Raw genomic sequence first — 23,688 nt, forward strand, 5'->3', positions numbered from 1 at the left:
TACACCATAGTTTTGTTGTTTTCAAAAAAACTCAGAATCCTAGTTCCTCTTAAGGACACATATGTGAAGGAACCAAAAAAAAAAAAAAAAAACCCTGAGAAAAGTATCTATTTACCTTAAATATAGGTTCACTGGTTTAAAGATGGTGCTGAAATTAAAAAGGGCAAAAAATATGACATCATATCTAAGGGAGCAGTGCGCATTCTTGTCATCAACAAATGTCTACTGAATGATGAGGCAGAATATTCCTGTGAAGTAAGGACAGCAAGAACTTCTGGCATGCTGACCGTACTAGGTAAGAATAAAGTCTTTCTTTGGAGAGGTATGCGTTTCAAGAAAAAAAAAATTCGGTTTAACTCAATGTTCTTGTTATTCTTGTAGAAGAAGAAGCTGTCTTTACAAAAAATCTTAGCAACGTTGAAGTTAGTGAAACAGACACTATAAAGCTGGTTTGTGAAGTCTCCAAGCCTGGAGCAGAAGTGATTTGGTACAAAGGGGATGAAGAGATCATTGAAACAGGAAGGTATGAAATACTTACGGATGGACGAAAGAGAATCCTGATCATTCAGAACGCTCACCTTGAGGATGCTGGCAACTACAACTGCCGACTCCCAAGTTCTCGAACTGATGGCAAAGTCAAAGTACATGGTATGAAAATCACAATAAATAATATTCTAAGAATTCATACTTGATGTATTTAAGGTGCAAATGCTGAAGTTTTTAATACCTCACAACCGCTTCTTTCCAGAACTTGCTGCTGAATTTATCTCAAAGCCTCAAAATCTTGAAATACTTGAAGGAGAAAAGGCCGAATTTGTCTGCTCTATATCAAAGGAAAGCTTTGAAGTCCAGTGGAAGAGGGATGATAAGACACTTGAATCTGGAGACAAATATGACATTATTGCTGATGGCAAAAAGAGGATCCTAGTTGTGAAAGATGCCACATTACAAGACATGGGCACTTATGTAGTCATGGTTGGGGCCGCCAGAGCAGCAGCTCACTTGACAGTAATTGGTAAGTTTGTTTTGTTCCTTGGGTTTACTTATGTTTGTCTCTACCACCTTGGTCCTTCTTCATACTATGAGAATTGTTGGTTGCTTTCAGAAAAACTCAGGATCGTAGTTCCTCTTAAGGACACCCGTGTAAAGGAACAACAGGAAGTCATCTTCAACTGTGAAGTCAATACAGAAGGTGCCAAAGCCAAATGGTTCAGAAATGAAGAGGCCATCTTTGATAGTTCAAAATACATTATTCTCCAAAAAGACCTGGTTTACACACTCCGAATTAGAGACGCACGATTAGATGACCAAGCCAACTATAGTGTGTCTCTGACCAATCACAGAGGTGAAAATGTTAAGAGTGCAGCTAATCTGATAGTAGAAGGTAAGTCACTTATGTGGCATTAAGGAGTTTTTAAGTCAATGTCTATTATGAAAATAGTTAAAATCAACATTATTCTTCTCCTTTATAACAGAGGAAGACCTTAGGATTATTGAGCCTCTTAAAGATATTGAAACAATGGAGAAGAAATCTGTCACATTCTGGTGCAAGGTGAATCGTCTCAACGTAACACTGAAGTGGACCAAAAATGGAGAAGAGGTGGCTTTCGACAACCGTGTTTTATACAGAATTGATAAATATAAACACTCTCTAATCATTAAAGACTGTGGCTTCCCAGATGAGGGTGAATACATTGTTACTGCTGGACAAGATAAATCTGTTGCTGAGCTTCTGATCATAGAAGCCCCGACAGAATTTGTAGAACACTTAGAAGACCAGACAGTCACTGAGTTTGATGATGCAGTCTTCTCCTGCCAGCTGTCCAGAGAGAAAGCAAATGTGAAATGGTACAGAAATGGGAGAGAAATCAAAGAAGGCAAAAAGTAAGTGGAAGCTTCTTAATCTCTATTTCTGTAACTATTACACATTTGACAATTTAGTGATCATTATGCAAGCTAACCAATAATTCAATCTCTTCTCTTAGATACAAATTTGAAAAAGATGGAAGTATACACCGACTCATTATCAAAGATTGCAGGCTGGATGATGAATGTGAATATGCTTGTGGAGTAGAAGACAGAAAATCTCGAGCTAGACTTTTTGTGGAAGGTACACACTGAGTGAAAGGACAATTTTAATATTAGCACCAGTTATTAAAGGTTGTGAACCCAAATATGAACGTGTTTGTATTCATTTTGCATTTTTTCAGAAATCCCTGTTGAGATCATCAGGCCTCCCCAAGATATTCTTGAAGCCCCTGGTGCTGATGTTGTCTTTTTGGCTGAGCTCAACAAAGATAAGGTGGAAGTCCAGTGGCTAAGAAATAACATGGTTGTTGTTCAGGGTGACAAACATCAGATGATGAGTGAAGGAAAGATACACAGGTTACAGATTTGTAATATTCAACCTCGTGACCAGGGTGAATACAGATTTATTGCCAAAGACAAAGAAGCCAGAGCTAAGCTTGAACTGGCAGGTAAATGCCTTTCTTTTATTTTCAAATATCCTCACAATATCACAGATGCATTGTAAGTTTCAGATTTTGCAATTAATGAGGTAATGCCTGTGAAGGCCTTTAATTTCTGTTAGGCTCCACCCACATGTGACTATTCTAATTTCTCTTACCACAAGGGTGTCCTGAGTAAGAGGTAATTGATAGCATTTTTCTTTACTTGCCAGAACCTTGAACAGTTCCTGGCACATGGTGGCTGTTCATTAGTACCTAGAATTGACATAGTACCTTGAAAGTCATCCCCAAAAACCTGGACTTAGGGCAAACTCAGGTTTCTTCTATTTTCCAAACCCCATGGAGCCTCTTAGGTCTGTTTTCATCCTGATTCAAGCTTCCAAGGCATCCTTATTGGTTGACATTATGAAAAAGCCATTAGTGTTCCTCTTGTACCTAGGTAGTTTGTCTGGTTTATCCCTAAGTATGACACGCCCACTTCACAAAAACAAACATGTTTTGTACTATGTTTAGTTCTCCATTATTAATTTTGGCAAAGAATGGAGATTTTATGGATGATATAAAAATCATCCTTAATCCTCTGTTTTCAAGTCTGACAATTTGCAAAATAAGCCATGAGAACTCTAAGTCAGTCAGTGTTCTGTGCTAGAAAGTTACTGTGATATATTTCCAAGGTTGTATCACTGATATTTGCTAACAAATGCATAGTAAAGAAGCTATGGTGTAACTGGACTACAACATATAAGTCAAAAGCATTCACGTGTTATTTTTCTCACCAGCCGCACCTAAAATCAAGACAGGCGATCAAGATCTTGTGGTTGATGTTGGCCAGCCTCTGACAATGGTGGTGCCCTATGATGCCTACCCTAAAGCAGAAGCCGAGTGGTTTAAAGAAAATGAAGCTCTGTCTTCAAAAACTGTTGATACTACAGCTGAACAAACTTCTTTCAGAATTTTAGAAGCTAAGAAAGGAGACAAAGGAAGGTATAAAATTGTGCTTCAGAACAAACATGGAAAAGCAGAAGCATTCATCAATTTAAAAGTTATTGGTAAGCCCTTAAATCACTTGGGACTTGATTGGCAAAGCACAATTAAAAGCATGACAGCACACTAAAAAAATTTGTACATGTGCATTTCAGATGTTCCAGGGCCAGTTCGCAACTTAGAAGTGACAGAAACATTTGATGGTGAAGTAAGCCTTGGTTGGGAAGAACCATTAACTGATGGCGGAAGCAAAATCATAGGTTATGTTGTTGAAAGACGTGACATCAAAAGAAAGACCTGGGTTCTGGCCACTGACCGTGCAGATAGTTGTGAGTTCACTGTCACTGGACTACAGAAAGGCGGAGTTGAGTACCTGTTCCGTGTCAGTGCAAGAAACAGAGTTGGCACTGGTGAGCCAGTAGAAACTGACAATCCTGTAGAAGCAAGGAGTAAATATGGTAAGAAGTTTTTAAGTAAATTGCAAACTAGCTTATCTTTGCTTTTATCTCTGATTTAACCCGAAACCTATGTTTTCTTCTTTGATGAAATCCAGATGTTCCAGGCCCTCCTTTGAATGTAACCATCACTGACATAAATAGATTTGGGGTTTCACTGACATGGGAACCGCCAGAGTATGATGGAGGAGCTGTGATCACAAACTACGTTATTGAATTGAGAGACAAGACTTCTATCAGATGGGACACTGCCATGACAGTAAGAGCTGAAGATCTATCTGCAACTGTCACTGATGTGGTAGAAGGACAGGAGTATAGTTTCCGGGTCAGAGCCCAAAACCGCATTGGAGTTGGAAAACCAAGTGCAGCCACACCTTTTGTCAAAGTTGCTGATCCAATTGGTAAGCTCATCAAAACAAGGAAATAATTACTTCATGAAATCCATAAATTAAGTCTATTAATTAAAATAAATTGGAGTTAATGAAAAGATAGAACATCAGAAAGATGTGAGCAAAATCATAGAAATCCAGGCTGTGCCTACTTTTACTCAGTGAATTCAGTAAACCTGCTATTTTAATGCAGATGATAGCAATGGTTACACGTTATCTTAACAAACTGTTACTGAATTCAATGGTATGTTCCAACTCTTCCATTCTAGAGAGACCAAGTCCTCCTGTGAACCTAAAATCCTCAGATCAGACTCAGTCATCAGTTCAGCTCACATGGGAACCTCCTCTGAAAGATGGAGGAAGTCCAATATTGGGTTATATAATTGAGCGATGTGAAGAAGGAAAAGATAATTGGATTCGTTGCAATATGAAACTTGTCCCTGAACTGACTTACAAGGTAGGGAGCTTATATCTAAAAAAATATTCAATGTATGATCATGGACTTAAATGTATGTGTGTGTGTGTGTGTGTGTGTGTATTTTTCTTACAACTATTGATTCATACTTTAGGTTACTGGATTACAAAAAGGAAATAAATATTTATATCGAGTATCTGCAGAAAATGAAGCTGGTGTTTCAGATCCATCTGAAATTCTTGGTCCTCTAACTGCTGATGATGCATTTGGTAAGTGGATATTTTATTTTTAGATTTAATAGCTTAATATAGCTTAATAGCCTTAAATATAGTGCTGGAGACTCATTAATTTTTCTTTTTGGTAGCTGAACCAACAATGGACTTAAGTGCATTTAAAGATGGTCTAGAAGTTATTGTCCCGAATCCTATCAAGATCCTGGTTCCAAGTACAGGCTATCCAAGGCCAACTGCAACCTGGTCTTTTGGAGATAAAGTACTAGAAGCAGGGGACCGTGTGAAAATGAAAACCTTATCTGCCTATGCTGAACTTGTCATTTCTCCAAGTGAACGTCCAGACAAGGGCATTTATACACTGAAATTAGAAAATCCCGTAAAAGCAATTTCTGGGGAAATTGACGTCAATGTGATTGGTAAGGAACTAAACTTTTGTTACATGTGGTGATTTGACAGTATTAACAAATATTGGTTCAATCTATTACCGATACTGATTTTGGACTACCTTTTTTTCAGCTCGCCCAAGTGCACCCAAAGAACTGAAATTTGGTGAGATAACCAAGGACTCAGTACATTTGACTTGGGAACCACCAGATGATGATGGAGGGAGTCCATTAACTGGATATGTTGTTGAAAAGCGAGAAGTCAGCCGGAAAACATGGACTAAAGTGAGTTTTGAGCAGCAATGCAACTCACAGAAAAAAGAGTGGGGGAAAATTCCAGAATGCTGGGATGCCATGCACAGTTTACATGGTTTAAATTTACCTTGCTGAAAAAGACCCAAAAACTTCTCTTAAATGCCTTGATGCTAATGCTTCTTGAGGTAGTTCAACCAAGATTTGGTATAACTACCTTATTTTGTGCCTTACCAAATTGTCTACTGTTTGCTAAAAAATAAAATTACCTATTCACTTGGTACCTGATGAGTATCCAGTGTGCCCTATGAAACGATCAGCCATTCTAAGGACACTAAGTATTTAACTCCCTGGTCATCAAACTTCTCACTCCACTAGATTATCTTAGTTGGCCCAATCTACCATTTGTTTTCTCTTCAGTTTATTACTGTTATTTATTCATTTCTCATTATTGTTTTTTACCTTGATTTAAAAGCATATTTCTAATAACCAAGCTGGTGGAAAGAACCAATACCTTATTTGACACCTTTTTAATGTGTATAAGTTATGAAAGTCTCACCTTAATATAAGGTTCAAATATTGTGTCTTACTCTGCAAATTTTTCCCTAGTGTAAAATTAATAACCCTTACCATTAAAAAAATTTTCCATTTGTATCACTGCTTGTCGTAAAAATCTTTGACTCAGGCTTTTGAGAAACGAGTAATTATATTTCTTTGTCCCAGGTTATGGACTTTGTGCCTGACCTAGAATTCACAGTTCCTGATCTTGTTCAAGGGAAAGAATATTTATTTAAAGTCTGTGCTCGTAACAAGTGTGGCCCAGGAGAACCTGCTTATGTTGATGAACCTGTAAATATGTCAGCTCCTGCAAGTGAGTACATTCTTGATGGTTGCTTATGGAGCCTCTTGTTACCTTTTTTTGCTTTGAGACCAGGAGTCGAATTTATGGGGGAACGGCAGGGGCAGGCAATATGGAGATTTCATAGATGGCCTATCTAACACTGACTCTCTTTAAAATGTTTATAGCGGTACCTGACCCACCAGAGAACGTTAAATGGAGAGATAGAACAGCCAACAGCATCTTCCTAACATGGGATCCACCTAAATATGATGGTGGTTCACGCATCAAAGGATATATAGTTGAAAAATGTCCACGTGGTTCGGATCGATGGGTTGCCTGTGGGGAACCAGTTGCAGACACAAAGTAGGGTTTTTGTTTGTTTTTAATATAATCTGTTGTCAAATTGGCTTACATACAACACCCAGTGCTCATTCCAACAAGTGCACAGAGTAGGTTTTTATAATTATTTGACACAAGAGTAAATGTTTCATCTTACTAAAATTAGTGTTTTTCTTTTAGAAAATCTATTAGTTTTTTTCATTGATAATTCCTCTGGTGTGCTTGTCCGACTTTAAAGAGTGCTACTGAACTTATCCCCTACCCAAGGTGTTCATTAGTTATAATACTGAAGCAATCCAGAATTAATTTAAGGAATAAATAGTGTTATACCAAGAGAAGGTATGAATTTTAGAAAGATCATATAAAACAGGTTGTGTGCATTATAGTAAAATATACCATTTTATTTTCTGATAGAATGGAAGTAACAGGTCTTGAAGAAGGCAAATGGTATGCCTACCGCGTGAAGGCCCTGAACAGGCAAGGTGCTAGCAAACCAAGCAAACCCACAGATGAAATCCAGGCTGTGGATACACAGGGTATTTATTTTTGGTTTTTGTATTATTAACGAGGCCTCTGCTTTTAATTTTGTTTGAGCTTGCTAACATTATAAATCATCTTTTCCAATTTCAGAGGCTCCAGAAATTTTCCTTGATGTGAAGCTCCTTGCTGGTCTCACTGTAAAAGCAGGAACTAAAATTGAACTTCCTGCCACTGTAACTGGAAAACCTGAACCTAAAATAACTTGGACAAAAGCCGATATGCTTCTGAAGCAGGACAAAAGAATCACCATTGAAAATGTTCCTAAAAAATCCACAGTGACCATCATTGATAGTAAGAGAAGTGACACTGGCACATACATCATCGAGGCTGTCAACGTCTGTGGTCGGGCCACTGCTGTGGTAGAAGTGAACGTCTTAGGTAAGAGAGGCCATCATTTAAAAAACACGCAGACTCCTTTCAGTTACTTTTAAAAATATGATTTTTTAAATGATTTTTTCCTGAGTGTATAATGTCATCCACAGACAAACCTGGACCACCAGCTGCTTTTGACATCACAGAAGTGACCAATGAGTCATGTCTTCTAACATGGAACCCCCCACGAGATGATGGTGGATCTAAAATCACAAACTATGTTGTGGAGAGAAGAGCAACTGACAGTGAAGTGTGGCACAAGCTCTCATCAACTGTCAAGGATACAAACTACAAGGCAACCAAATTAACACCCAACAAAGAATACATCTTCAGAGTTGCTGCAGAAAACATGTATGGTGTTGGTGAACCAGTTCAGGCTACTCCAGTAACAGCTAAATATCCATTTGGTAAGTTTCTCTTTAATAAGTTGGCCAAAAATTTTTAAAAAGATACTTGTGTCAAACTTGGATTTGGGTGTCATATTTATATATAGGGCATATAACACATCGTTATCCTACCTATAGATCCACCTGGACCTCCAACTCGCCTAGAACCTTCTGATATCACTAAGGATGCAGTTACTCTCACATGGTGTGAGCCAGACGATGATGGAGGAAGCCCAATCACTGGATACTGGGTTGAAAGATTAGATCCTGATACTGATAAATGGGTTAGATGCAATAAAATGCCAATAAAGGACACAACATATAGGTATGTCCAATATCTCCATCAAGGTGTTAAGACAGCAGTATACACAATTTTTAATTCTCAAGCATTCATTTTGATTACAAATTCTTATATATTAACCATAACATTTTAAATTATTTGTACTTATATTTTGTATTACCACATGATCTAAGAAATGATATAAATTCCATTCAAGGGCACATTTCTTAATTTCCTACTATAAAATATTAACTTTCTGTGAGTTTCAAAGTGTTTGGTCTTCCAGTATATTATGATCATGATTTTTTATAGATCTTAGAATTACATTAGTACATTCAATCAAATCGAAAGTTAAAAGGCAATTTTAAAATTATATTGAAATATTTTCAGTTAAATTTCCAAATCAGTTTTTCACAATTTAAATAAATTAGTTCCTTCCATGTAAAATACATAGAGGCTTCTGCTTATCATGGTATTCAACTCATACTTTGTCCCTAATTCAGAGTGAAAGGTCTCACCAATAAGAAAAAATACAGATTCCGTGTGTTGGCTGAAAATCTTGCCGGACCTGGAAAACCAAGCAGATCAACTGAACCAATCTTAATAAAGGATCCAATAGGTATTGTTTATATATTTTTATGTGGTCATTTTGAAGCTTATATTAACTCCTTTTTTGACAAACCTAAATCATGGTTTCATTTCATTCGTTTGCAGATCCTCCATGGCCTCCTGGAAAACCAACTGTGAAAGATGTAGGCAAAACATCATTGATGTTGAATTGGACAAAGCCAGAACATGATGGAGGGGCAAAGATTGAGTCTTATGTCATTGAAATGCTAAAGACTGGAACGGAGGACTGGGTCCGAGTGGCTGAAGGTGTTCCCACCACTCAGCATTTTCTCAAGGGTCTCATGGAAGGGCAGGAATACTCATTCCGAGTTAGAGCTGTGAACAAGGCTGGGGAAAGTGAGCCCAGCGAACCCAGTGACCCTGTGCTCTGCAGGGAAAAGCTGTGTAAGTCACTCTTGATGTTTAGTGTATATAAATTCCTCTAACGTAGGTCTGAGAACTACAGTATGAGAAAATATGAAAAACTCATAACTAGATTGCTTCATCATTGCTATGTGACTTCCTAGTGACTGCTAGAGATTCAGTGAAGACTGAGTATTGGACAATAAAAAAATTGAATTTTTCTTTTTTTCTTCTTTAGATCCTCCATCACCACCTCGCTGGCTTGAAGTTATTAATATCACAAAAAATACAGCAGACCTCAAGTGGACAGTTCCTGAGAAAGACGGAGGGTCCCCCATCACCAACTATATCGTGGAAAAGAGAGATGTGAGGCGAAAAGGCTGGCAAACAGTGGACACAACTGTCAAGGACACCAAGTGCACAGTAACCCCACTGACAGAGGGTTCTTTATATGTGTTCCGAGTTGCTGCAGAAAATGCCATAGGACAAAGTGACTACTGTGAAGTTGAGGACTCTGTTCTGGCCAAAGACACCTTTAGTATGCTAACTTAATATTTGTGACACTGTTTGTACTGGATTATCATTTTTTCCTCTGGTTTTTCTAACTATTGAATGTTTTGTTTCCAGCCACCCCTGGACCACCCTATGCTCTGACAGTGGTTGATGTAACCAAGCGACATGTTGACCTGAAGTGGGAACCACCTAAAAATGATGGTGGAAGACCAATACAAAGGTAGAATTTTAATTAATTTACAAAGGATAATTTATACTCAGCTGAAAATTCTTAACTGTATTTTCTCTATTAACACTAATGAACTGCTTTATTTCAATAGATATATCATTGAGAAGAAAGAAAAGTTAGGTACCCGTTGGGTGAAAGCTGGAAAGACCTCAGGACCTGACTGTAACTTCAGAGTAACTGATGTCATTGAAGGAACAGAGGTCCAGTTTCAGGTTCGGGCAGAAAATGAAGCTGGAGTTGGTCACCCAAGCGAACCCACAGAAATCCTGTCAATTGAAGATCCAACAAGTAAGTAGTGTCAATTAAACAAAGGATATCATCTAGAGCTTGATGATGAGATTGTGGATGTGAATGTTTCACTCTTTTTTCAGGTCCTCCTTCACCTCCCCTTGATTTGCATGTGACTGATGCTGGGAGAAAGCACATCGCCATTGCCTGGAAGCCTCCAGAGAAAAATGGTGGAAGTCCTATTATAGGATATCATGTTGAAATGTGTCCAGTAGGCACTGAGAAATGGATGCGAGTTAATTCTCGCCCAATTAAAGACTTGAAATTCAAAGTTGAAGAAGGTGTTGTTCCTGACAAGGAGTATGTTCTGAGAGTGAGAGCTGTCAATGCTGTTGGTGTCAGTGAGCCATCTGAAATCTCTGAAAATGTGGTTGCCAAAGACCCAGACTGTAAGAACACAGTTTCTTTCAATTAATAAAACAGACTTTGCTTATCATACATTGCATTTTGACATATCTTTTTTTTTCCTTTTTGGATATCTTACAGGCAAGCCAACAATTGATATGGAGACTCATGACATTGTTGTTATTGAAGGTGAAAAGTTAAGAATTCCTGTTCCCTTCAGAGCTGTCCCAGTTCCAACTGTTAGTTGGCATAAAGATGGCAAAGAAGTTAAAGCAAGTGACAGATTAACAATGAAGAATGATCATATCTCTGCACACCTCGAAGTTCCCAAGAGTGTCCATGCAGATGCTGGAGTTTATACCATTACACTAGAGAATAAGCTTGGCTCAGCAACTGCCTCAATCAATGTCAAAGTCATAGGTAATCAGTCTTTGATGAAATACAAGATATTATTCTTCACACATTGGGAAAATTAGTTAACTTTGTAGTGTTAGTATAAAGGGCTTCGTGAGTTGGCTATTTGTAAACTAAATTGCTTCTCATATGGAAAGAAATCATCTGGAAGACAAGTAATTATAGAAATGAAATTGCTAGTTAAACTCTGATTAAACTAATTTACTTCTGTTGTAATTATTGGCATGTGAAGTACTAAATAAAAGATATAGCATACCCAAAGAATGTTTAAATTGCCAATATTCATTTATTAATTGTATTTGCATTTTTCCACAGTGTACTCACCAGGATTAGTAATACTTTCTGCCCCCTCCCACACAGATGATGTTTAAAAATTGGGTGGGGGTGATTTTTACTTAGAACAAAAACTCAGAGGAGTTACATATGTTTAGTAATTGGGGCCAATGACGCTAAATATCCTTCAGCATAAGGCGGCAGAGGGGCGTTCCAGCACATCAAAGATTATCCCACCCAACAGGTGGATAGTCTCAGAGAAAGAAAGAGTGTACTTTTAACATGCTGACTTTTCAGATTACAATAATAATTATCACTTTATTTCTGATAGGCCTACCTGGACCATGCAAAGATATTAAAGCAAGTGACGTGACCAAGAGTTCTTGTAAATTAACCTGGGAACCTCCAGAATATGATGGTGGAAGCCCAATCCTTCATTATGTCCTGGAACGCAGAGAGGCTGGGAGAAGGACATACATACCAGTCATGTCTGGTGAGAACAAGCTGTCTTGGACTGTAAAAGATCTCATACCAAATGGTGAATACTTCTTCCGTGTTAAAGCTGTCAACAAGATTGGTGGAGGCGAATATATTGAACTGAAAAATCCGGTCATTGCTCAAGATCCAAAGCGTAAGTTGGGGCATGGATGTAATATAGCTAGGAATTAATATGCAGTTTTTTACTTAAAAAAAGATGGGTTTGTGCACGGGTACATATTAACCATTTTTTTCCTTATTGTTCAGAACCCCCTGATCCACCTGTAGATGTTGAGGTCCATAATCCTACAGCTAAAGCAATGACTATTACATGGAAGCCACCTTTGTATGATGGAGGGAGCAAAATAATGGGTTACATCATAGAGAAGATTGCTAAGGGTGAAGACAAATGGAAGAGATGCAATGAACACCTAGTACCAGTCCTGACCTATACAGCAAAAGGACTCGAAGAGGGAAAGGAATACCAGTTCAGAGTGCGAGCAGAAAATGCTGCTGGTATTAGTGAACCTTCTCGAGCCACTCCTCCAACCAAAGCTGTAGATCCTATTGGTAAGTTTTGTTTAATGGGGTTGCTGTTTGCCCCCGGCACAATCAAGGAGAATAATGTTTTGTCAATGTTTTGATCAGAATTGAGAACAATTATTGTTTTTAATCATTACAGATGCTCCAAAAGTCATTATGAGAACAAGCCTAGAAGTGAAACGAGGTGATGAAATAGAACTTGATGCAACTATTTCTGGGTCACCTTACCCGACTATTACGTGGCTAAAGGATGAAAAAGTTATTACACCAGAAGAAATTAAAAAGCGAGTAGAACCCACAATTAGGAGGAGGAAGGGTGAAGTTCAAGAAGAAGAACCATTTGTCCTGCCTCTAACACAACGTTTGAGTATCGACAACAGTAAAAAGGGAGAATCTCAGCTACGTGTCCGAGATTCTCTCCGACCTGACCATGGCCTGTATATGATCAAAGTTGAAAATGACCATGGTATCGCAAAAGCTCCTTGTACTGTCTGTGTGCTAGGTACGTAGGTAAAACTACACTTCTCAATGGAAGAAAGTCTATATGAAGAGTTTCAGTAAAACTTAAAAAAGGGGTTTTGGCAGGGGAGGTGGGGAAGGGGGATAAAAGAAGTAGGAAATAGCTTCAGCAAGTTATCCTCAGTCCCATTTTTCCTGCTGGCTATGTAAACAAAATCAACCCACCTTGGTATTTGTTAGCCATACAAAGACAGATGTAGGAAAAGCAGAAGTTTATGTTAAAGGGGCATGCTAACATTTACATTTTCCTTTGCAACCATTTCTACACAAAATTTTAATCACTGCTATCTTTTGAAATATTAGATACACCAGGGCCACCAATCAACTTTGTATTTGAAGATATTAGAAAGAACTCCGTCCTCTGTAAATGGGAACCACCGCTTGATGATGGTGGCAGTGAAATTATAAACTACACTTTGGAAAAGAAAGACAAGACAAAACCTGACTCAGAATGGATTATTGTCACTTCAACACTTAGACACTGCAAATATTCAGTGACAAAACTGATTGAAGGGAAAGAGTATCTCTTTCGTGTAAGAGCTGAAAATAGGTTTGGGCCTGGACCACCATGTGTTTCAAAGCCATTTATAGCTAAAGATCCATTTGGTAAGGTTCTTTTAGCATCTACATTTTGCCTTTTATCATATGCAAGGGTATATTCACTATCATAGCTTATAAACTTGAATTTTTAGGTCATACTAGAGAATTAATTCAAATATGCCATTTTTTTTTTATCAGAACCACCTGATGCACCCGATAAGCCCATTGTAGAAGACATTACAAGCAACAGTATGCTAGTGAAATGGAATGAACCAAAAGATAATGGAAGCCCCATCTTGGGTTACTGGCTTGAAAAACGTGAGGTTAATAGTACACATTGGTCTCGTGTCAACAGAAATCTTCTGAATTCTTTGAAGACCAATGTAGAAGGCCTATTAGAAGGACTCACCTATGTTTTCAGAGTATGTGCTGAAAACGCAGCTGGACCTGGAAAGTTCAGTCCGCCTTCAGACCCCAAAACAGCACGTGATCCAATCTGTAAGTGATTTATTATGAAGAGAGTGGGGTACAGCATGGTGACTATAATTAAATCACTTCATCCAGTTAATTAAGTACTATATTATATACCTGAGAGTTGTTAAGAGAGTAGATCTTGAACATTATCAGTACCAAAAAAAATAATTAATTATGTAAGGGGAGGGAGGTGTTAACATTGTGGTAACCATTTTGTAATATATGCATGTATCAGATCATATTGTACACCTTAAATTTACAAAAAAAACAAGCAAAATATTAAATACCTACAGACATATATTAAGGTTGCAATCTAAAATTTTAAACATCTTGTACATATAGCTTAAAAGTTTCACAAAGCAATACTTACCCCATATTACATGCAATGCGCTATGAAAAAAAGTGGGATAGAGTAAGCTACTGTGCATTTTAAAATCTTCTGGGAGTTTTGATTTGTGTATCTACATTCATTCTAGCTCCACCTGGGCCACCTGTCCCAAGAGTCACCGACACAAGCTCTACAACTATTGAACTAGAATGGGAACCCCCAGCTTTCAATGGCGGTGGGGAAATTGTTGGCTACTTTGTTGATAAGCAGCTGGTTGGAACAAACGAATGGTCACGTTGCACGGAGAAGATGATCAAGGTCCGTCAGTACACAGTCAAAGAAATCCGAGAGGGTGCCGATTATAAACTTCGAGTGAGTGCCGTCAATGCTGCAGGTGAAGGACCACCAGGAGAAACGGGACCGGTTACTGTGGCTGAGCCACAAGGTAACTTAAAAGTTGCATGGATCCATGCAATAAGATTATGGACATTTTTCCACCATAGGATTTTTTTTTTCATCTTTCTTGGACTAACGTATTACTGTTCTCTTTAAACAGAGCCTCCAACTGTGGAACTAGATGTTTCTGTCAAGGCTGGCATACAAATAATGGCTGGGAAGACCCTTAGAATTCCAGCTGTGGTAACTGGTCGTCCAGTGCCTACCAAAGTATGGACCATAGAAGAAGGGGAGCTGGATAAAGACCGTGTTGTAATAGAGAATGTTGGAACCAAATCGGAACTAATTATCAAGAATGCATTGAGAAAAGATCATGGCAGATATGTGATTACAGCTACCAATAGCTGTGGTTCCAAATTTGCAGCAGCCAGGGTAGAAGTTTTTGGTAAGGAATGTTACATGGATTTTCATAGGGTTTTTCTAAATGATACAATTTATTGCACTGATTTTTACGTTTGTTTGTTTTAATTTTTCAGATGTTCCTGGACCGGTTCTTGACTTAAAACCTGTTGTGACAAATAGAAAGATGTGTTTGCTTAATTGGTCTGACCCAGCAGATGATGGAGGAAGTGAAATCACAGGATTCATTATTGAAAGAAAAGATGCTAAGATGCATACCTGGAGACAACCAATAGAGACTGAGAGATCTAAATGTGACATCACAGGTCTCCTTGAGGGACAAGAATATATGTTCCGTGTGATTGCCAAGAACAAGTTTGGCTGTGGCCCTCCTGTTGAAATAGGACCAATTCTTGCAGTTGATCCACTAGGTAAAAGAGGTTTTCATTGTGTTTATAAAGTAAATACTGTTTGCTTCTAGTTACGTCATTTATTTATTGAGCCCTATGACTTCAAACTCCCAAGAGTCTCATGGTCTATAGCAAGAGAGTGATAAGAAAGGTGAATCAAAAAACTACTGGCAACTTTAAGAATATCATACTTGCTATAATATCAATGTAATTTTGCACAAAACCATGTATGGTTTCATGTACTGAAAAAACCTGAATCTACCAGAGCTTAACAACAACCTACAAACAGGTAGAAATACTACATCTTGGCAATAGAATACTCTGGAGTGATTAATCTAATGCTTTCGTAGTTAAAGGGAGTTCACGGTTTTTGAAGGATTACAGGATATACAGCAGCCTTATGATAAATGCCTTAGTCTTCCTTTAGCCCTCAAGTAGTCTCCACACTGGAAGGATATGGATGCTCAGAGTCAGAGAAAGCCACCAGAGAATAGAAAACCAACCAAAGGAAATCTCCTTAAGCAGTATGAGCAAACGTGAAACTCTAAAATTGCACACACTTGGTAATGCATGCTGACATCCCATCACATCCTCCCCGTAACAGCTCATTCTCAAAAATGTCTGCTCTGGCTCAAGCTGTGCCACAAGTATCAAAACAGAGCTGAGCTTCCACTGCAAAGCTCTGCTTCCAGTTACAGTGACAGTTCAGCAGGAGACTAGTTTTACCATGCAAAGTTATGCTTTGTTTTGTCCTTCGGGCCACGGAACTACAGAAGCATCACATAAATTCTCTTTCCACTCCATTTTAAACCCACACTTGAGGCAACATGGTTCTAAGTGTGTTCAGCAGACACATGCACTGTCCTTTAATAAAGGAAACACTTTGCTCCCAGCTGGTCATTCAGAGCAAAACTTCACAGACCTTCTCTCCTACTTCATTAGGACTAGAAGCTTTCCCAGTGACAGAGGTAAAATACCTAAAATGCTAAAAATAACAAAAGTCTACATTCCCTTTGATTTATTTTTAATCAATAATTTTTACTCTAAGAAAAATTCTGCCTGTATAAATGCCTATAATTCTGGTAACTGATATGTTTTTGGAAGGATTTTAAAGATGGATGTAAGGTTATGCCAAACACAAACTTATTTCTCACATAATTAATTTAAAGTGAAATGCTATTTCCTATATGAATATTTATTTCATGCTTGTCATTTCAACTTGCCTCTGGTTAAAGGTCCTCCAACATCTCCCGAGAGGCTCACATACACAGAAAGGACAAAATCCACTATCACCCTTGACTGGAAAGAGCCCCGCAGTAATGGCGGCAGCCCCATCCAAGGTTATATCATTGAAAAACGGCGTCATGACAAACCTGACTTTGAAAGAGTTAATAAGAGACTCTGCCCAACCACATCTTTCCTGGTTGAAAATCTTGATGAACACCAAATGTATGAATTCCGTGTCAAAGCCGTCAATGAAATTGGTGAAAGTGAACCATCTCTGCCTCTTAACGTGGTCATACAGGATGACGAAGGTGTGGAATCTGTGCATGATTTTAGTGCATTTTACAGCGCGGCCTTTATCTTCATAAGTTGAGCAAATATACTTAGGACTATGCATTTTTTTTTCTTTCCTTTCTCTTTACAGTGCCTCCAACTATTAAGTTGCGCTTGTCTGTTCGAGGAGACACTATCAAAGTTAAGGCAGGAGAGCCTGTTAACATCCCTGCAGATGTGACAGGCCTTCCAATGCCTAAGATTGAGTGGTCCAAGAACGAAACTGTGATCGAAAAACCCACTGATGCGCTTAAGATAACCAAGGAAGAAGTATCCCGAAGTGAGGCAAAGACGGAGCTTAGCATTCCCAAAGCAGTCCGGGAAGACAAAGGCACCTACACAGTTACTGCTTCCAATCGCCTGGGTTCAGTGTTCCGAAATGTTCATGTGGAAGTATATGGTAAGGGACCCGTTTTCTTCTATCAAGATGAAATCCAGTACCTTTTTAAGAATGGCCTTCTCATTCTCCTGTGTTGGTTCCTTCCCAGATCGTCCATCACCACCAAGAAATCTTGCTGTTACTGACATTAAAGCTGAATCTTGCTATTTGACATGGGATGCCCCTCTAGATAATGGGGGCAGTGAAATTACCCATTATATCATTGACAAACGTGATGCAAGCAGGAAGAAAAGTGAATGGGAGGAAGTCACCAACACTGCTGTAGAGAAGAGATATGGGGTAAACTATTCTAAATATTTACTTATACACATTAAAAGGACACGACTTTGAATTAACACCATTAGGGCATAACCTGGGAATTTAATGATTAAACTCAAAACCACACACAAAAAGATTTAGCACAGTTTTTAGCACCATGTACATAAGGCCACTTAGTAAATACTATTTGTATATAAATTCTTTTTTACTTGAGAGATCCAGTATTAGGTACAATAAATTCACATATTCTCATTTTAAAATGCTTTCTCCACATTTGAGCCTATTTATTTTTTAACTATATATTTATTTGCTTTTATAGATTTCTTTTTATAGTCTCCCCTACCAAAATAACTTGAATTTTAAAATAAGTGAAAATCAACATAAGTATGTTGTTAAGAAATCACTATTCATTTGATTTCTAGGTCTGGAAACTTATCCCCAATGGTCAGTATGAGTTCCGAGTTAGGGCAGTGAATAAATATGGAATCAGTGATGAGTGCAAATCAGATAAAGTAGTCATTCAAGATCCCTTTCGCCCTCCTGGACCTCCGGGAAAACCAAAAGTTTTGGAGCGCACCAAAGGGTCGATGCTAGTAAGCTGGACTCCTCCTCTGGACAATGGCGGGTCTCCAATTACTGGCTACTGGCTGGAGAAGAGAGAAGAGGGAGGTGCCTACTGGTCACGTGTTAGCCGAGCACCAATTACCAAAGTGGGATTGAAAGGCGTGGAATTTAACGTTCCGCGTTTGATTGAAGGTGTTAAATACCAGTTCCGAGCAATGGCAATAAATGCGGCAGGAGTTGGCCCTCCCAGTGAACCATCAGATCCAGCTGTTGCAGGAGATCCTATATGTAAGTATGCTTCCATTTCCGGAATTTACAAAGGGCAAAGCCACTAAATGGATAATTCTCTCTTAAATTGCCTGCGTTTTTCTATAACAAATTTTTTTTATTAAGGTAAAAAGTTTCATAGAGTATCAGAAGCATAGATGTATGTGTATACATATACACACTACATATACATATACACACTACACATATCTATACGTATGCATACATACACACATGTATACACATACCTAAAATCATATAGTTTTTAAATTCTTGGTTTAAACCTAGTATTTTATGAGCAATCACAATAATAGAGACCCTGGACTATAAGCTCCTCTCTGCTCTCCTACCTTAAATAAACGCCTAACCCCTAATTAGATACTGTGGACATTATCTCCCTCCCTGTTTAGACCCTCTAGGTGGAGTTCAACAAAAGGCAAATGTTAACTTTTCAATAATATTTATTGAACAAAGATACGAGATTCTCAAGCACAGTCTGTGAAGTGAAATTAAAAAAAAAATTCTTCTGAAAGATCTATTAGCAGATAAGTTCAAAAATTAAAATAGCATGGCCTTAATGGTTAATTATATTTGCTATATATCTGAATAGATTATCTGCAGAAAAAGAATTCAGCTATTTGTTAAGACTTAAAATACTCTAAGTTCTATATGGAGTACATCTATAAAATGAAGCAGTCATTCATTCAGCAAGCTATATTGAACATGTGCTATGTGCAAGGAACTGTGCTAGGCACTAGAGAGGAAGAGGTAGGGTTAAAAAGAACAGAGTAAAAGACTTTCTATAATTGTAAAGCACCATCAGAAATGTATTGTTATGTAATTATTACATACATTGACCCTGTCCCTAAAAGGCATTATGATTAATTTGTGTTCAAAGGTTTCCCAACTAATGACAAAATTATTTTTTAAATATTAAATTAAAGATGAACATAGGGGAATGGAAGAAAAATAAGATAAAAAACAGAGAGGGAGGCAAACCATAAGAGACTCTTAAATACAGAGAACAAACTGAGGGTTGCTGGAAGGGAGGCAGGTGGGGAGATGGGCTAAATAGGTGATGGGCATTAACAAGGGCACATGTTGAGATGAGCACTGGGTGTTACATGTAAGTTATGAATCAGTAAATTCTACTCCTGAAATTATTACACTATATGTCTACTAACTTGGATTTAAATTTATAAATAAATAATCTGACATATTTTTTCTAAAAAAATAAATAAGTGTTTAGTAGATTCAAAGGGATTTTAAAACGAAAATAGCTTTTCACCAATTGTGTGTAAATAGAATATAAATCTATCTAGAGATAGTGAGTAGTCTTTCTAATTCCAGTGAGTTGCCTGCTTTCTTTTGTTTTCACATCAATGCTAAATGAAAAAAGACTATTTCTTATGTTCTCTTCTCTAGAAGGTAATTTATTCTTTTGGCATTCCTATTTTAGTATTTAGTAGATTAAATCTAGCATCCTATTGGCTTCAAAACTTGATATATATTTTTTTTCTTTATTAGATCCACCTGGCCCACCTTCTTGCCCAGAGGTCAAAGATAAAACAAAGTCTAGCATCTCGCTAGCATGGAAACCTCCAGCCAAAGATGGTGGCAGTCCAATCAAAGGCTACATTGTAGAAATGCAAGAAGAAGGTAGTACTGACTGGAAAAGAGTAAATGAGCCAGACAAACTGCTAACTACCTGTGAATGTGTGGTACCAAATCTGAAAGAACTCAGGAAGTACAGATTCAGAGTGAAAGCTGTCAACGAAGCTGGTGAATCTGAACCAAGTGATACAACTGGAGAGATCCCTGCCACTGATATTCTAGGTACCAGCCCTTTATTACATTTATGTCTTCATCTTTTGATCTCATGAAATTAATTTCCTGAAGATATGTCAATTACATTTTTTTAAAAAGTAAACTAAATCCTATTATATTATTCATGGTACTATAGAGGCACCAGAAGTTTTCATTGATATTGGAGCACAAGACTGTCTGATTTGTCCAGCTGGCTCACAAATTAGGATTCCTGCTGTCATCAAGGGACGCCCGACACCCAAATCATCTTGGGAATTTGATGGAAAGGCAAAGAAGGCAGTGAAGGTAAGAAAAATATAATTTTCTGTGTCTTCCGGTGAATCACTCTAAGGAATATTTATACTACAACTGTCTTCTTTTCTAATAGGAGGGAGTTCATGATATACCCGAGGATGCACAGGTAAAAAGAAAAAATTGAAATGATTCAGAACATGGTTGGCTGCAATAATGGTTTTACTTCATCCAATGTATGACTACTGTTTTCTTTCTATAGCTGGAGACAGCTGAAAACTCATCAGTAATTATTATTCCGGAGTGCAAGCGATCTCATTCAGGCAAATACAGCATCACAGCCAAGAATAAAGCAGGACAAAAGACAGCAAATTGTAGAGTTAAAGTCATGGGTAAGAAAGACTTTAAAAGGGACCATAGAATAAGAACAAGTTATTTTAAAATTTTTTTTTTTTTTCAACATTTTTTATTTATTTTTGGGACAGAGAGAGACAGAGCATGAACGGGGGAGGGGCAGAGAGAGAGGGAGACACAGAATCGGAAACAGGCTCCAGGCTCCGAGCCATCAGCCCAGAGCCTGACGCGGGGCTCGAACTCACGGAGCGCGAGATCGTGACCTGGCTGAAGTCGGACGCTTAACCGACTGCGCCACCCAGGCGCCCCAAGAACAAGTTATTTTAAACAAAGTGACATTGTTTATATTGTGATTTGCATCCAACAGATGTACCAGGGCCACCCAAAGATCTGAAAGTCAGTGACATCACAAGGGGTAGTTGCAAACTCACATGGAAGATGCCAGATGATGATGGAGGAGACAGGATCAAAGGCTATGTTATAGAGAAGAGGACTATTGATGGAAAAGTCTGGACTAAAGTCAATCCAAACTGTGGAAGCACCTCATTTGTAGTTCCCGATCTTATTTCTGAACAGCAATATTTCTTCCGTGTGCGGGCAGAAAACCGTTTCGGTATTGGTCCACCTGTGGAAACCATTCAGAGGACCACTGCCAGAGATCCAATATGTAAGTTTTTAACCGAAGATTAAAGTAGTTTCTCAAGAAATATATCATTATAAACAATGCTTAATACTTCTTTTAACTATTTTTAAAGATCCTCCTGATCCCCCTATTAAACTCAAGATTGGCCTCATAACAAAGAACACGGTACACCTATCATGGAAACCCCCAAAGAATGATGGAGGCTCCCCTGTCACCCACTATATTGTTGAGTGCCTTGCATGGGATCCTACTGGGACAAAGAAAGAAGCATGGAAGCAGTGCAACAAACGCGATGTGGAAGAACTGGAATTTACTGTTGAAGACCTCATAGAGGGTGGAAAATATGAATTCAGAGTCAAGGCTGTCAATGCTGCAGGAGTCAGCAAACCTTCAGCCACTGTTGGCCCTGTGACTGTCGAAGATCAGACATGTAAGTACCAATGTATTAACAGAAAATGTCCTCTTTATGAATCCTTCCTAGAAATTTAATATTTGTCCAAAATAAAAAGAAATATCTGTACATCAGGAAGCTACCATGAATTGAGTGTGAACATGGGCACATTAATCACTCATTCCCTCAACTTCTACAGAATTATCAAATTTCCTTACATATTACCTTTCCCTTATTTAAAGGAGATGACGTTTAGATTTCCTTACTATAATTTTCTGCATGATCCTCAAGAGGGGAAGAAACTAAGCAGTTATTTGCTCAGTGAGTGCTAAGACCCATTTATCTTCATAATCAAGTTTCTTTTTCTCTATTTAAGAAAAAGATATATATAAATAGACAAATTTTATAGACAAATATGGTAGAAATTCTTCCTCTGTTACCATCACTACTGCTGTGTGTTCAGTTTTTTCTTCTAAACTTGGGGGGGGGGGCGCATGTAGTCACTACCCTCTCTACATTTTCTTCTACTGGATTCCTGGAAAATGGAAAATTGCTTTGCATCTACTAGCAGTTATCTTTCTTAAAAAGGGAATTCATCTTAGAATAAAAATAGTCCTGTCATAACTCTGCTTATTAAAGGGAATATGCATGCATATTAAAGGGAGTATCATGGTAGAACTCCCAAGACTAAGCTACTACAATCTTCACTTCTCTCTGCCCCTTTTCAGTATCTACATGTATAATAACATTAGGTAAGAGAGAGCCAATAGCCGATACATAGCCACATGTAGATCCAATAAAGGATGATGACTACATTACCTGCCCTCCGAAGTCATATAATTAGTTGAAGTCAAATCTGTTCTTCATATTGTGCTATGAAGTCTGCCTATAGTAGATACAAATAGCTTTATAGGCACTGTAAATTCTACTTCTGGTCCCTAATGACCACCTTTTTTTTTTTTCTTTTAAATCATCTAGGCCCACCATCAATTGATCTAAAAGAATTCATGGAGGTTGAAGAAGGAACAGATGTTAACATTGTAGCCAAAATTAAAGGTGTGCCATTCCCGACACTAACCTGGTTTAAAGCTCCTCCAAGGAAGCCTGATAAGAAAGAACCTGTTCTCTATGACACCCATGTCAACAAACTGGTAGTGGATGATACTTGCACCTTAGTTATTCCACAGTCTCGAAGGAGTGACACTGGCTTATATACCATCACAGCTGTGAATAATCTGGGAACAGCATCAAAGGAGATGAGACTGAATGTGCTTGGTAATGTTTTCCTGGCTTTATTAAAACTATGTTTTTCTGTTCCTAAATATACTATTTGGCTTTAAAATCATTCTTCTAATATTTTTTTTTCCTTTTTTAAACCATTTTAGGTCGTCCTGGCCCTCCAGTGGGACCAATAAAGTTTGAATCTATTTCAGCAGATCAAATGACATTATCTTGGCTTCCACCTTTGGATGATGGGGGGTCTAAGATTACAAACTATGTAATTGAGAAGAGAGAAGCTAACAGGAAGACATGGGTGCATGTCTCCAGTGAACCTAAAGAGTGCATGTACACAATTCCCAAATTGCTAGAAGGCCACGAATATGTATTCCGAATCATGGCCCAGAATAAATTCGGCATTGGGGAGCCTCTTGACAGTGAACCTGAAACAGCAAGAAACCTCTTCTGTAAGTAGAACATATTTGCTATACAAAATCACTCTTACCTGTTGTTTTTCATGG

General features: G+C 38.1%; 1 protein-coding gene across 1 annotated transcript in view; it reads left to right on the plus strand.

Annotated features, from left to right (window-relative positions):
* TTN (titin) overlaps positions 1-23,688 on the plus strand; it is a 276,220-nt gene that overhangs the window by 179,951 nt on the left and 72,581 nt on the right. Inside the window, exons 229-275 of the mRNA XM_058712718.1 lie at positions 127-295; positions 382-648; positions 749-1,015; positions 1,106-1,384; positions 1,476-1,884; positions 1,986-2,110; positions 2,211-2,477; positions 3,248-3,517; positions 3,608-3,910; positions 4,006-4,308; positions 4,566-4,753; positions 4,866-4,980; positions 5,076-5,360; positions 5,461-5,612; positions 6,303-6,450; positions 6,606-6,783; positions 7,174-7,295; positions 7,390-7,677; positions 7,782-8,078; positions 8,196-8,382; positions 8,841-8,956; positions 9,052-9,351; positions 9,548-9,847; positions 9,937-10,042; positions 10,143-10,339; positions 10,423-10,728; positions 10,826-11,104; positions 11,703-12,002; positions 12,116-12,418; positions 12,531-12,893; positions 13,214-13,516; positions 13,649-13,948; positions 14,401-14,697; positions 14,809-15,093; positions 15,185-15,478; positions 16,693-16,992; positions 17,106-17,414; positions 17,503-17,693; positions 18,095-18,524; positions 20,031-20,339; positions 20,467-20,615; positions 20,698-20,730; positions 20,824-20,953; positions 21,283-21,582; positions 21,671-21,988; positions 22,928-23,224; positions 23,335-23,634. Of these exons, the coding sequence (XP_058568701.1) occupies positions 127-295; positions 382-648; positions 749-1,015; positions 1,106-1,384; positions 1,476-1,884; positions 1,986-2,110; positions 2,211-2,477; positions 3,248-3,517; positions 3,608-3,910; positions 4,006-4,308; positions 4,566-4,753; positions 4,866-4,980; positions 5,076-5,360; positions 5,461-5,612; positions 6,303-6,450; positions 6,606-6,783; positions 7,174-7,295; positions 7,390-7,677; positions 7,782-8,078; positions 8,196-8,382; positions 8,841-8,956; positions 9,052-9,351; positions 9,548-9,847; positions 9,937-10,042; positions 10,143-10,339; positions 10,423-10,728; positions 10,826-11,104; positions 11,703-12,002; positions 12,116-12,418; positions 12,531-12,893; positions 13,214-13,516; positions 13,649-13,948; positions 14,401-14,697; positions 14,809-15,093; positions 15,185-15,478; positions 16,693-16,992; positions 17,106-17,414; positions 17,503-17,693; positions 18,095-18,524; positions 20,031-20,339; positions 20,467-20,615; positions 20,698-20,730; positions 20,824-20,953; positions 21,283-21,582; positions 21,671-21,988; positions 22,928-23,224; positions 23,335-23,634 (11,734 nt within the window). The remainder of the gene's footprint in view (positions 1-126; positions 296-381; positions 649-748; positions 1,016-1,105; positions 1,385-1,475; positions 1,885-1,985; positions 2,111-2,210; positions 2,478-3,247; positions 3,518-3,607; positions 3,911-4,005; positions 4,309-4,565; positions 4,754-4,865; positions 4,981-5,075; positions 5,361-5,460; positions 5,613-6,302; positions 6,451-6,605; positions 6,784-7,173; positions 7,296-7,389; positions 7,678-7,781; positions 8,079-8,195; positions 8,383-8,840; positions 8,957-9,051; positions 9,352-9,547; positions 9,848-9,936; positions 10,043-10,142; positions 10,340-10,422; positions 10,729-10,825; positions 11,105-11,702; positions 12,003-12,115; positions 12,419-12,530; positions 12,894-13,213; positions 13,517-13,648; positions 13,949-14,400; positions 14,698-14,808; positions 15,094-15,184; positions 15,479-16,692; positions 16,993-17,105; positions 17,415-17,502; positions 17,694-18,094; positions 18,525-20,030; positions 20,340-20,466; positions 20,616-20,697; positions 20,731-20,823; positions 20,954-21,282; positions 21,583-21,670; positions 21,989-22,927; positions 23,225-23,334; positions 23,635-23,688) is intronic.

The sequence above is a fragment of the Neofelis nebulosa genome, chromosome 2 (assembly GCF_028018385.1).
Source record: "Neofelis nebulosa isolate mNeoNeb1 chromosome 2, mNeoNeb1.pri, whole genome shotgun sequence".
NCBI classification, from domain to species: domain Eukaryota; kingdom Metazoa; phylum Chordata; class Mammalia; order Carnivora; family Felidae; genus Neofelis; species Neofelis nebulosa.